Consider the following 15,075-nt stretch of genomic DNA (forward strand, 5'->3'; position numbering starts at 1 on the left):
CTGAATTTGGATGGTCAGCCATGATCGCATTGAATGGCAGAGCAGGCTCGAGGGGCCGAATGGCCTACTCCTGCTCCTATCTTCTATGTTTCTATGTTTAATGAAAAGTATTCAGTGAGTTTCCTAGGAGTTGGAATGAGGTGGAATGGAAGTACCTTGTAGTGCATACCTAGCACGTTCAACTCAAATAGTTCACTTGGGACTCTCCACACCTCATGTGGTAAAACCTTGAGGACCAGGATTACTGACAGTTACTGCAATTATCTATGATAGCGCTACCATTTTAAACTTTCCCTTCAATTTAATGGACTTTCAATTCCTACATCTGGTATAGATAGGAATCAAATCTCTTCACCCCAACACTTTGCAGTACTACAAACTGAATTGTCCTGATCTAAAGCCATTCTTTAAATTCCTTCCAAAAAGACCAGCATATGTATTTTGTTGCACACTACTATGAAAATGATTGCTCTGAATTTTCAGGGGCGATCCTGTGAAGTGTCTTGCCCTCCTTAGCAATCTCTTTTACCACAAATCTAAGGACATGAGTTCCCATTGATAGGATATGGTTTCCTTGAGTACTTGCTGTGAGATGGAACAGGAGGAGACAGTGAGGGGTTTATCTTCTCTGGCTCCTTTCTATCGATCCTGCCTGGATCATTTGAATGCTGGGGTGAAGTTTCCTCAGGCCTAACAGAAAATCTGCTTGCTCTTGATGGTAAATCACATGCTGAGCTTGGTAAAACTGGGATATAAGGAAAGCTTTTTCGACATTGTGGGCCCAAAATTACTCATTTTTCATGGCGTTTCTGGTGCTGTTTCAGCAGAATCGCAGTTTCTGAGGCAGATTGTGAGGCAGGACTCATTTCCATCGGGTTTCCGTCATTTAATGGCAGCAATGGCATTTGCATTCAGAACTGGGGCCTCTTTATGATCCGCCTACCGGTTCTATAGGCAGCTACTTTAAATATATGTAAATAAGAAGGCCTGGCATTGGTGTACACTCGCAATTTACTAGGGTAAATGAGAATGATATAAATGAGGCATAACTCTTTCCAGCATCAGCTGAGACAGATGTACTGTTTTACTTTGGAGCCTGCAGCCTAAAGAAACTTTCAAGAGAGATTGATGAAGTTACAGAGTAGCTTTTCAAGTATTTTTGTTTTGCGTTGCGCCTGGATTGAATTGGACTTGCTCTGACAGCCTCAGGGGCCACTCAGCTATTGTTGCTCCCACCCACAGTAAGAGGTCCTGCATACCAGGTATGGGATTCCCAATAGGCATTCCCTTATTTCCAATTTTAATGGAAGAGGAACGATAGAAGATGGAGTACGGGAGAGTGAGGCAACATTTGAGGAGGATGCACCCTATTAACTTCTCTCCCCCCCTCCCAAACAAAAAACATTTTTTTACAGGCCACACATTAAGATTTTGGCGAGGAACTCTGAAAAAGAGGCAACAGGGGAGCTGTGTCAGCTACTACATGAGGTTCTTCGGCCTATATCATCTACTCAGACACCTCTGCTTGGCTTTGTTTGAAAGTGATGACTGAACTCAGTTTTTATGAACTTGGCTCATTTCAAGCAGCCATCTACGTAATATCACTCAGGGTGCCCCCCAGGCATATATACATCAGGTGACTGTAGGGGGTGGTGTTTGGGTCAGCTTCGTCTCTGACTTGTGAGCGGTTCGAATTGCTCCCACTCCCTTGGTTCTAGACCTTGGACTTATTTGGGGGTTGTGATGAAAAGTGCAGCAGACAACTGAATTTGGTGCAAGAACTTTGATCTTTATTTGAGAAAGAAAATACAACACAATAATCTTAACACTCTAAAAATGGGGAACACTTCGGTACATACAAGGGAAAATTCCAGTAGACAAATACTTCACCCCTCCCAATCCCACTTTACTAGCTAAGTTGGGCTCCAAAGGAACAGGGATAACGCTCACCGAATGAATCCTTGATAGTTGAGCTGGTTCGCGGTTTCGGGGTTCGCTGGATGTGTTGGTTGGTGCCTGCCATACCCCGGACGCGGTAAAGGACTTCGACTGCGTGTCTGGTGATGTTCTGGATCGCTGACACTGTTGAGAACTTCTGTGGAGAACTGGTGCTTCCAGAGAGACTGTGAGCTGTTGCTTCCAGAGAGAGTGAACTGTGTAGAGAGAGAGAGCTGCCTTTCTGAACTGACTGCTGAACTTTGTAGAGAACTGCTTCTTGATGAACTCCCCTTGATGAACTAACTGCTTTCTTGTAAAAACAGGCCTCCAATTATACTAAACGAGGCCTGCTAATCTACATGCTAAATCAGTCCTGGCTTATTGTTAGATTTTGGGTGGGCTCATTAATATTGATCTGTTAAATTGATTAATTGGTTTCGGGATGGTTCCATCGCTTGCTTAAGTTGTTTAAGAATGTGTGAAGTGGTTTCGGGATGGTCCCATCGATTGTTTAAACTCTTGTTTAATTGTCAGTTTTGTCTTTAGTCTTTGAGTTTCCTGTGGGGCCTTGAGATTCTTTGTTGGTTGATGGCATGTTTTGTATTATGCATGGTTTTGGATGGTTCTGTAATTTGGGCGGGAACTGCTCTTCCGTAGGTCTATTGTCAGTATGTAAAATTATCTGAGTGACTGAGACAGTTTAGATAATCCCCAGATAGCTTGGTTAATCCCAATACCCAAAACTGTCCGTTTACAGAGACCAATCCCAATCCTTTGTTGCAGCCTTTTCCTTCCACAGGCTCAAACATGCTTTTTAAAATACAAAGGCCTAGAAATTCGGTGGCGCCCCTCTCGTCTGGGCGGCGGAAGTACCGCCCCGGAAGGAGCCGCGAGCGCCAGCCGGAAATTCAGTTTGAGCGCCCCAAACGGAAGCGCGGCGCTACTCGAGGTGCCCTGCATCCGTCTTGGGGCGCTGCAACTGAAGTTCGCAGTGCAACGTGCCACAACACCACACGCTGCGGCACGGCGCGCTGCGGTACTGCAGGCCTTCCTCCCCTTCTTAAAGGGGAGGGGCCTGCTGCAGCGCGATCTAAGATCGTGAGTGCCGGCAAAAGAGCCCAGCACCGAGGAGAAGCGCCGGGCTCTTGGGAGACAGCCGGCACAACGCGGGGGGGGGGCCTCAGGAGGCCGGGGACGGCTGCGCGAAGAGGTGCTGGCAGGCGGCCAGCAAAAAAAATGGCCGCCCCGCACCTCAACGCCTCTACTGCCACAGGTAGGCCCCCCCCCTGAACCGGTCGCAAATTGCGACCGGCGTTACAGCAGGGGGCGCTACCAAATTTTGCGATCGGGCGGTAGCGGAGCGCTGCGCACACCGATGACATAATCGGTGGCGGCGCAGCGCTAACGGCTAACGCCGCCATTAGCGCCCCGTTAAATTTTGCGGGAGGCGTGGCCAGTGGCGCTAAACCTACTAAGTGCCCTCTTCGGGCACTAACTGGTGGCTCAGCCCACCGAATTTCTAGGCCCAAATCTTGAGGTTTTGACTTTGAATCTCTCTCTTTTGGCCCAATATTCTTTTATCATCCTATGATAGTTTAGAATAGTCCAAAATCCCTTCTTTAGGGTTATTCTCCGAGTTTTGGGGGATCTGCGAGATTTTAAGAATCTTACACGACTGACACTCTTTTTGGGAGAGCTGGGAATGACATCCAAGTTGGCATGATGTCAAGGCAGCAATGTAATAGCAACTTGTATTTATATATCACGTTTAATGTAGAAAAACATCCCAAAGCGCTTCAGAGAGGTGTAAGGAAATAAATGGATGGCAAGCCAGAGAATGAGGTATGGAGTAATGGCCAAAGGTAGGGTCAATGAGGTGGGTCTTAAGATGAAGGGCTTCAGAGAGGGAGTTCCAGAGTGCATGGCCTAGGCGGCTGACAGTGATGGGGCAAATAGATAGGGAATGCGTAAGAGGTTTGAGTCAAAGGAATAGAGAGTTGGGAGGGAGGTTGTACAGTTGGAGAAGGTTACAGAGAAAGCTAGAAGTAATGCCAGGGAGGGATTTATAAAGCAGGATGAGAACATTACATACAGGTCAGTGAGGACAAGGGTGATGGGAGAGCAGTATGGTGTGGGATAGGATATGGTCAGCAGAATTTTGGATGAGCTGAATTTTACTGAGGATGGGAGGCCAGCCAGAAGATCATTGAAATAGTCCAATGTGGAGGTGACAAGGGAATGGATAAGCTTCAGCAGCAGATAGATTGAGGCCAGGTGAGACGTTAGAGGGATGGAAGTAGACAGTCTTTGTGATGGATAGGATATGGGTCAGCTTGGGGTCAAATAGGATGCTGAGGTTGTGAAAAGTTTGGTTCAGCCTGAGACAGTGGCCACGGAGAGGGATGGAATCAGTGGTAAGGGTACAGAGTTTGTGGCAGGGGTCGAAGACAATGGCTTCAGTCCTCTCAATGTTTAACTGGAGGAAATTGCAGCTCATCCAAGGCTGGATATTGGCTAAGTAGTCTGACAACATAGAGACAGGGGAGGGAATCGAAAAAGGTGGTGGAGGTAGAGCTTGGTGTCATCAGTATATATGTGGAACCTAACCCTATATCTTCGAATAATGTTGCCAAGGAGCAACTTGTAGAGGGGGCCATGGATAGATAACTCGACCAGCCACATAAATACTGTGGCAACAAGAGCAGGTCAGAGGCGAGGTATTCTGCGGCGAGTGTCTCACCTCGTGACTCCCCACCATCTACAAGGCACACGTAAGGTGTGATGGAATACTCTCCACTTGCCTGGATGAGTGCAGCTCCAACAAGTAGCTCAAGAAGCTCAACACCATCCAAGACAAAACAGCCCATTTGATTGGTACCCCATCCACCACCTTAAATATTCACTCCCTCCACCACCGGTGTACCGTGGCTGCAGTGTGTACCATCTACAAGATGCACTGCAGCAACTTGCCAAGGCTTCTTCGGCAGCACCTCCCAAACCCGCAACCTCTTCTACCTAGAAGGACAAGGGTAGCAGGCGCATGGGAACACCACCACCTCCAGGTTCCCCTCCAAGTCATACACCATCCTGACTTAGAAGTATATCGCCATTCCTTCATCATCACTGGGTCAAAATCCTGGAACTCCCTACCTAACAGCACTGTGGGAGTACCTTCACCACATGGAGTGCAGCGGTTCAAGAAGGCAGCTCACCACCACCTTCTCAAGGCAATTAGGGATGGGCAATAAATGCTGGCCTTGCCAGTGATGCCCATATTCCATAAACAAATTTTTAAAAAATTGGGGGACTCCAGAGGTAATGGTGCAGGGTCGGGAACATTGGTCATTGGTGCAGATGCTCTGGCTATGATTGGATAGATAATAATGTATTGATAGTGACCAGATAATCTGTTTTAGTGATGTTGGTTGAGGGATAAATATTGGCCAGGACACCACAGAGAGATCCACTACCACGGGATTCTTTACACCCACCTGAGAAGGCAGACAGGGCCTCAGTTTGCATGCTTGGGGTCACAAACAAGATGGGCATTGAGGGAATGGAATCACTTTCTGCTTAGAACGATGCCAGAATGATGATGGGAGCAGACTCTGGCACCTTGCACCTGGGGGAGCCTGCAATGCAGGCAAAGTCTAGTGTTCTCTTGTCTTCCTTCGCTCTGTCCATTGGAAAAGAGATGTAGGTGTTCCTCCTGGTGTAGAGAGCCTCGGTGATCTCCCTGACCGTAAACTGTGAGATGTCGCTGATGTCACCTGCTGCAGCCTGGAAAGATCTGTGCCATAAAATTTATAAGGGCCACGGTGACCTTGACAGCGACAGGCAGTGATGTTCATGCCCTAGTGCAAGGCTCGAGTTGTGGCTGCAGCAGGTGACCTAGCTCCTACAAGTTCTGTTGTTTGGACAGATCAATGGGAATGACACAGAACAGCCCGGCTAAGGCCTCCAAGAGTAATGTTGCCTACTATGTTCTGCACAACTTTGCCCTGCAAATCGATTGGACTGTGGAGCAATCAGAAGAGGATGGAGTTGACCATGAGACACAGGAATTGGGCGACAAGTAACTGGCCTTCAAAAGTCACTAAGCAGGATCTAACTGACCAACAGTTTAATTAAGTCATCCTCACATGTGCTCAATGACCTCTGGAAAGGACTGCCCAGCAGGAAGGGAATAACATTTGTCATGGTAACGTTAGAGATTTTATACATTTCTGATTAGATGTTCTATCTACTCCTCAAATCAATAAGATTCTTTGATGTTGAAGCCAGTGTTCATAGTTTATTAAGCATACAGTACATGTAATAGTGGTTAATACACTTAACAGATAGTACTTGCAACTGCACCAGGGCATGGATAGGTTGGCGATGCAAGCATGTTACAATTCTAAGCTCAGCATACAGGTTTTTTGAATCCAAGATATCTGTAAAAACTGCCACTTTTTATATATTTCTCTCACCCCCTTTGCAGGCTACGGAGAAAGGGCCAGGGAGTGGGACTAGCTGAAGTGCTCTTGCAGAGGGCCGGCACAAGCTCGATGGGCCAAATGGCCTCCTTCTATGCTGTAACCATTCTATGATTCTACTTGACAATCCACATGTTTCTGCATTACGATTATACAAAAAGTTAAAATACAGCTCTCATATAAAGGAGAATTGATCTGAACTTGCCCCTTATCAATAGCCTTAATGAACTAGCTCTTTTTCCATTGAGCTAATGAGATTGGTATAACTCCCTTACTTTGTTATCAATAGTTTTGCTATCTCCTGATTCTACAGAATCCCCAAATAAAAGATGTCTACCCAGACATTTTTCTTTTGCAGGACTGTTTCCCCTGCACCTATCACCAATGATTACAGCTCCCTGAGACCAGTGTGCAATGCCACATCTTTAATTACATTTCCTCATTACTCAGGTGATTACTTCATCCTGAAACTGACCACTGCTGAAGGGTCAGCCTCAGTGGTCACTACTTTAAAATGTAATCATACTGCCTGGCTTAACAAACACAGGCTAATAGCTAACATTACTACAATGTAAAAAAAATAGCACTATATCATTAGCAGACTTCAGAACAGTATGATTGACCCTCTCCTTACAGTAGCAATGCCAAAGCTTATATCCATGGCCAATGGGTGGTCAAAGGACAAATCAGACTTCTTTTTACTTATTCACTGGGGATCAAAAAGTCTAGCCTTTTATTCCCCACTGGATCTTTTACATCAATCCAGACTTTTTAGAATTACAGAATTCCTGTAACCATGCTAAATTCCAAAATGTGCAATCAGGAGTGAGAAATGAACCGCCATCCACAAGGGTTCAAAGTTTGCATGGGAGAATCTCAAGGAACATGCATTTTTTTTGGCATTTATGACATTTCTGAAAATGAAAGGCTAGGTAGTCTAACTTTAATTCAACAACTGCATATAAATTGCTATATTTGTCTTTAATCTTAAAACATTACAATATGACACCTGTAACAAATGCATTGTAATTTTTTTTGTAACAAAAGTACAAGAGGAAAACCCCCACTTTCTCAGAGTACAGTTTGTAAAAATAAAATTGCTGCACATATTCTTGACTAAATTTTCCCAGCAAGTTGTACAAGGTTTGAAAAATGCTTTTTAAAATTGTGTCTGAGTCATAAGATTCAGAGGCAGATAATGTTATCTCATTGTCCAAATGAACTGAGCGTGCACCATATTGCAAGGTCAGAGCATTGAAATATATTTTGGATGCTCCCAGTGCATAGCACAGGATGTGCTGGGAGTGCACCAAATTTGCATGGGCAGAATTTCAGGCGCCAGAAGCATCTAATAATCAAGTTCCTTTTGTTGGGAGAGAAGAGTACTACACTGGGGAAGAATCGGCCAGTGCTGACAGAGAAGGTAGGCTAGGTGGTCTCTTCCGAGTACAAAGTCAGGCCCACCCAGAACCTTCTTATCAGGTGCAGTTATTAGAGGGCACTGAGTGACCAGAGTGCTGTTCAGGTATTCCGGTCACATTGGTAGAGGTATCTAATTTGAGCCTTGTGTAAAGTTTGCACCTTGCACTGGTCGACTGCATTTTGGGAGGCTCAGCGCCTTGAACATGTTGCAGGCCTTGGAGCTCCAGGCATTTGATGCCTCACATCACATTACTGGCCTCATGACATCAGCCTTTCACTTGCAATGCTTTCAGGAAAAGCTCCTAAATCAATCAGGAAAATCCTGCTGAAGTTGAAAATTACTCCCCTAATCTCTGGCATATAAAATGATACATGTGGATAAAAGTGCTGAAATCGGAATTAAAAATATGAAATCTAAAATAAAACTAAAAATGCTGAAAATACACCGAAAGATTCTGGTGAAGTTGTGATGAAAAGTCCCACACAAAATGTTAATCTGTCTTTTCTCTTTCAAACGCTGACTGATCTGTTGCAAATTTCCAGTATTTTTTAATTGTAACACAGAAAGATATATTGAATAATAACCAAGCATAACATTGCATTCTGCATCTTCCGACAGCCTAGCCAGTGCTAATATCAATTCTGTATAAACATCTACTTATTTTTCTTAAGCACTACCTGTCATACAAATCTAAGCATGTAAAAAAGACTTACATTTATATAGCGCCTTTTATGACCTCAGGACGTCCCAAAGCGCTTTACAGCCAATGAAGTACTTTAGAGGTGTGGTCACTGTTATAATGTAGGAAACGCGGCAGCCAATTTGCGCACAGCAAGCCCCCAAAAACAGCAATGTGATAATTAGCAGATAATTTTTTTTGTGATGTTGACTGAGGGATAAATATTGGCCAGGACACCAGGGATAAATAACACCCCTGCTCCTCTTCGAAATAGTGCCATGGGATCTTTTACGGTTTAACATCTCATCCAGTGCAGCACCCCCTCAGTATTGCTCAAGTCTCTGGAGTGGGACTTGAGTCCACAACTTTCTGACTCCGAGGCGAGGGTACTCCCAACTGAACCATGGCTGACACAGGCCCTGAAAAATCACAGCCTCGCATCCTAACTTTGGTGGGTGTACACAGAGTGGCTGGAAACTTGGCTGGCAGCCAGCCATGCCAGATTCCAGCCTTGAGCCAAAGATTCTGGATGGCTCTGTGGTGCTGGAGCCTCTAGCAGCACGTTATAAGGCCATCAATGTAAGGGGCTGGCAGGGGCAGGGACTCTGAACGCCGAGTTTCCCATGCCCCATACCATCTTAACAACCTGAAATACGGTTGGCCCAGGAACACCTGATCAGACTACATGTATGGCTGTGGGGATCAGGCTAGGATTGAGATCTGGACCACTGAATCTGTGTACACTAAATTGTATTACATTTTTTTGAAGTAGCCCCCTAATGGGCCGCTGTTAGCTCCTATATTTTTTTCTGGGGAACTCGATAGCCCCCCCTCCCCCCCCTCACTTGATCCTGCGAACTTTGGCGGGGTCAGTAGTGGAAGCGAGGGGCGGGTCTCACAGATTTGCAGGATCAGAATCAATCTGGAAAAATGTCTCCCTAAAGCTATATTTGATCTGATAAATATACAAGATCTCAATAATGTAACTTTCATACTGAAATATATGTATATACTGTAGACATTGGAACAAGGTTGTGTTCCAATGTTATCCATCAGTCCATGTCTATAGATGTTAATTTGTATCCTCTATGTCATATGCTATTGGTCCATCCATAGAGAATCCCAAGTAAAAGGATACTTTCTCAATGCTTAGACCACTTCTCAGCTTGCCCAAATATACAGGTCGCACAGGAATTTTGATTCTTTCCTCAATGCCAAACTCTATGTACACCTTGTTATCTTCCCCTGTTCTACCATTCATACGAAGGAGAAGCTTTTTGACTTTGCTTTCTTTCCAGATTTCTCCAGATTGCCATAAGGAATTCAGGTGTGGCACTGCACTGAACAATTGATCAATTTTTGCTTTGTGAACAAATCTGTTCAAACCTTCTTTTTTGCAGAGATAGAAATGTGCAACCGGATGTTTGGAATGACTCATTCGCCCATATCGTCCTCTAAATGACTGTTTGATTGCAGTCATGCACTTCAGAAGAAGTCTGGAATCGTCATTAACTTCATTATCTTTTGTTGGCCAAAATAATAGGGAAGCCAAGAAATATGGCTCAACATGACCACAATCAAACCCCACATCTTGCAGCACTTCTTTCAAAAGATCTCGAAGTTTATCATAAGTTTCAATTTTCTTGGTCTTTGGTTTAACACAGTTAAGTACAATGTTGGCCAAGATAAAATTTTGTTTCTGTCTTGTTAACTTTTTTGTTGTTGAATTTTGAAGGAAAAATTGGTATTTATTGACAATTTCTTCCATTCTTTGCCCAGCTCCATGATTATTCGTAAGGAACTCAAGTAAACCAGCAAAGCGGTCAGCTTTGTGCAATTCTAAAAACATTTTGCATTCTTCCAACTCAAGTGGCAGGCTGAGTTTTGGCTTGTTCATCCTTGCAGCGGTATTTTCAAACTGTGATGGACAGAATATTTTTGTGTATTTTCCAAAACATTCTGAAACTTTTCTGCGTGTCCTAAATTCTGCTGTTTCTCTCTCAATATTCTTTGTTTTGAAATAGACAAAATAGTCTTCAAAAAAGTCAAAAGCTGTTTTCATAGTGATCTGAATATTCATCAGGTATCGGTTATATTCTTCAACCACTGAACATAACTCTTCATCAATACTGCTTGTCTTTTCAATGTGCCCAAGATTCATGTTTCCTGAGAGTAAATGCATTAATTGCATTTTACTTATTTCGTCCTTTCCACTGAAGAATGGTATCATTCTGAGGATATCTATAGCGTACAGAGCAACTTCAATGTCTCCAACATAACCAGAAGTGTTGTACACATCATATTTCCGTTTAGTCGTCTGTACTTGCCATTCGATTCTGTCTTCTCCTTTCTTTTCTGTCAGTTGCTGGGATTCTCTGAAAGCTTTTGAAGCAGATTGTGCAAGACCCAGGAACTCCCTCAACTGACTAGAAGTCAACACAGTTTGTTTGTCAATTTGAACACATTCTATCCTGTGTTTTAACTTGCTTTTAAAAACTTGGCCTAATGTATCAGTTATGTAAGAGTTGTCTTTTGCTTGATCTTTAGCTTTTAAAGCCCATTCAAGCGCTGAATCAAAATCCTTTATTTTCAGATAGAAGTGTCTTGCTAGGACCTGGGAAATGAAGGGATTTTGGTCAAACTTGTTTGATGCTTCAGTCAAAACATTTATGACTTGATCATTTCCTTCCTCCCTCTGTATTGCTTCAATTAAAGGGGAGAACAAAGTATCTGTTTCATCTCCATGTTCTTTTCGCTGTCTTGTAATCAACATACTCCATGTGTCTTGTAGAAGTTTTTCTTTTCCAATGCTACGTTGGAGAAACATGTTTTGACAGAGCAAATCTATGGCAATTTTACTCTTGGGAAGATTGTAGGAATGCTCCAATTCTTTCAAGCAGCGACTTGCAATCAACGGGTGGATGATCCGAATTCCCTCGTATCTTCCATATTCTTCCACTTCTATACGAATAAGAAGGGTGCAGTAAGTGCCCATCACATCTTCAAACTTTTCTGGACCCCAGAATGAAGTTTTCACTTGTTGTAATCCCAAGAATTCTTCACATTTTGAAACTGATATTGAAGAATCTTTAACATACCAATTCAGCAAAGCCAAAAATGAAATCAGCTGTCCTTGCTTGCTTACAATAATTAGGTCCTTCAAAATATTATGGACCACGTTTTCAATGTACTTTTTATCAAAGTCACTCTTCATGATCATGAAAGAGTAGAAGTCTTCAGGTTTTGTGTGCTGTTGCTCAATTTCCTTAAGCTTTAACTCAAACAACTGTTGCTCATTACCAGACAGTTTATGTTTTAGGGCAACACTGTCCAAAACACTCCTTTTTGAGCTACTGACTGGATCCTGGGATCTCATGCAGTTTAGAATGATTACCAAGGGCATCTCAAACCGCAGGCTTTTCTCTGCAACAGCAGACTGAATTGAGTTCTGTAAAACATGCACATTGTCTAATTCTTCAAAGTCATCTATCAAAAGTAATACTGGTAAGTAATCAGAGTTAGAGCTTCCTCCATAAGTGACCAGATGAATGACTTGTCTTCCAATTTCTAAAAAGTCTTCTTTACTGTTCTTCAATACAGCACATCTGAACTTTTTCCTCGACTCCCATAAAACATGCATGGCTAATGTTGTCCCACCACAGCCTGGATGATGAAATAGATTGGTAATCTTCACACACGTTGCCGAAGGTGATTTTGCATTAATCAATCCATCAAGTGTGGCGTAACTGAATCGTTTGATAAAAGGGACTTCTGTGGAAAAGTAAAAATTCCACCATGATGCTTTGCCACCTCTGTAAAACTGCTCCTCCTTGGATTTTTGAAATTCCTTAAAACGATTTTGATCATTTTCTATTTCAGTGCCCTCGCATTCATTTTCACACAGGACTTCAAGTGCAGTCATGAGCTCCTCCTCTTTCTTCTGAAGAACAACAGATGCTGAATTTGCTGAGGGTAAGAATCGTCTTGTAGATCGAGTACCTGATTTTAATTTCAGAACAGTAGCATTGACTTCATCAAGGCTTAAGGCAGAAACACATCTATCTGTAAGTTCCGGTGAATCACATGTGCACAGAATGAGGTCCTTCCATCGCAAGAATGTTTGCTCACTTTCACAGATGCACATTAAGTCTTCTGTCCCTTTCAGTTCCTGGTAAAATGAACAGAAAGTTTCAAGAAAGGGATCTCTTGGATCATCTACTTTAGACAGGAGGAAAAAAACTACCAGAAATTTCCCTTTTGGCAGGATATCTGGTCTGCACAGAAATGAAACCAGTTTCCTGACATCTGCAGCTCGTTCTTTATACCACACTTTGGGCGGTAGTGGCTTATAGGTCTGATCTTCAAGGTCTGACCTTCCATTGCAAAATATCCAGCTTGTTTGCTTATACAAGTTCAGGTGTTTAATCTTTTCATTAATTGCTGTATCAATATCTTGGAAGTGACCAGGGAAGTGAAGATTTGCTGTTCTCTCTTCACGATATGACTTACACACACCCCTGGTTAAAGACTCCGGATCAAACTCTAGCACACAAAACAATTGAATTTCCTTTAGAAACTCTAAATGTTGAGTTTGAGTCTGCTGGGATTTGTTTGTCACTAATATGTACCATTGGTAATAGGATGTGTCAATCATTTCTGAGCCACCTGTAATCATCCTAATCAGCTTGTATCCCTCTTGTTTTTTTGTCTGCTTTTGTGGTTTTTGTTCAGCACTTTTCCGTTTCTCCACCAAGGTTTCGACTGTCTCAGTGAGGAACCTTCTATATTCAGCCTCTCTTTCTGTGCTATTTTTATTTCCCAGAATATCTCTGGAGCTGCTTCCATCACGTATGAACAGGTGTTTCTCTTTACTCTTCATCCATCTTTTGTCAGCCTGATTCATCAAGTAAATATGGTACAACTTGGAACCACAAATCGTGTAGCTTGGTACAATATCAACTTCAATGACAAACTTTGCTAACGATGTTTGATCTGGGTTCAAAATCTCCACAAAGCGAGGTGGTCTAATGCACAATTTTGCATCTGTAATGTCTTCTTTATCAAAGTAGTTAACAATATTCTGGTGAATATAGTCAACGTACTTATCTGTGCTATCCACAGACACACCTATAATCTCACCATGTTCATATCCACTTCTTGTGTCTCCTACCCCAAAATGGATGGTACCATTAGTTCTGCTATTCATGCATGCAGCTGAGAATCTAAAAACTTCATTGCCAAACTTCTTCTTCATATCTTCCTCTGTTGCATTCTCTGTAGAAGTAAAAAGTTTAAACTCGTGTACTGAATCAATTAGATTGGAGGGCCCAGTTTCAGGAGGAAGAATATAGTTCTTTATGTACCTTGTACCTACGTGAAGTTGGTCAAATGGATATGGTTCACATCTTGGTTTTGATGTATTTTGTTCCAACTGCTGTTTGTGTTTTCTTGCTCCTGATTTTGTGGCAGGTTGTATTATTGCATCAGTAGCAGAAGTCTGCTGTGAACACTGCTGTTCTTTTGTTACGCTTTCCTCTGATTTTGTAGGAGTAGCCCAGTTTGGTTGTGTTTCTGTGTCTACTTGACATCCAATGGTAAAGCTATCAGATTTACTTTTACCTTTTTTATTATTTGCCTTGTGTTTTTGTTGTTTAGATTTATTTGTGAAGTCTATGGAATCTGTTTTATTACTCTGATCCTCTGTTTCACTACTGACAGCCACCTTGCAATCTGAACCATTTGCTCCTGCAGAAGGGGATCTTTCCGAACTTTCTTCCTTATCATTGGCAACAGTTGCTGGTTTTGTGTTCAACTTTGAGCCCTTGCTGAATTCATCTCGTTTACGTATTATCACAGCAGCTGGTCCAGCCTTTACGCCCATTTCATTTATGTCTGCTTTAGTAAGTACCTCTAATACTACTCCACAGACATCTTCTTTGTACAGTATGTCACCATATTTCTGACCAAGTTTCAGTAGATCAACTACCCAGTGTTTCACATGCTCTTTGGTCCATTCAGTTAAGTTATCAGGTAAATCGCACAGTTTGTTCATCTTTGGTTCTTCACCTTTAATAGAAATACAAATTGCAGGATTATTTATTCTGTCAAAGATTTAAATTTTGTGCAACTATCATGTGTTCTTTTATATTATTATTAATTGAGAAATAAGCAGCAGTTCTAAGACTGAGAGTGCAGGACACTATCAAAGTTGAAAAAAGATGACAAGATTTTCATGGGGCTTCCCTGATCTCCCACTGTAACTTTGACAAAAGAAACATCTTAAATGGCAATTTACTCCATTTCTCCAGGATTACTGCCTACCTTCTGCAGAAGTTGCAGCAGGAGATTGGGAGCAGCCTCAGGGAAATTACTGGCAAGGAAGTCCTAATCAGATGATGGAAAATTTGAATTTCAAGATGCTGTGGATTGTAGAAGGAAGGATAAACTGGGGAGGTTAGTAATTTTAGTTTTCATGTCCTGCAAATGGAAGAGCTGGACAGGAGATAGTACAATGAGTTCAACGCAGTGAGGACATAGGGAAGAAAATATAGGATGTC

At 42.7% G+C, this 15,075-nt stretch overlaps 1 protein-coding gene across 2 annotated transcripts in view; it reads right to left on the minus strand.

Annotated features, from left to right (window-relative positions):
* Positions 1–1,768: 1,768 nt before the first annotated feature.
* Positions 1,769–15,075, minus strand: part of LOC147117490 (sterile alpha motif domain-containing protein 9-like) — a 30,896-nt gene continuing 17,589 nt past the window's right edge. For both annotated transcript variants that reach the window (XM_085988511.1, XM_085988510.1), the window contains exon 2: positions 1,769–14,584. In XM_085988511.1, coding sequence (XP_085844637.1) covers positions 9,591–14,570 — 4,980 coding nt within the window. In that variant the 5' untranslated portion in view covers positions 14,571–14,584 and the 3' untranslated portion in view covers positions 1,769–9,590. The remainder of the gene's footprint in view (positions 14,585–15,075) is intronic.

This window comes from Somniosus microcephalus, chromosome 5 (genome assembly GCF_052327205.1).
Source record: "Somniosus microcephalus isolate GS21.2 chromosome 5, FLI_Smic_1.0, whole genome shotgun sequence".
NCBI classification, from domain to species: Eukaryota; Metazoa; Chordata; class Chondrichthyes; order Squaliformes; family Somniosidae; genus Somniosus; species Somniosus microcephalus.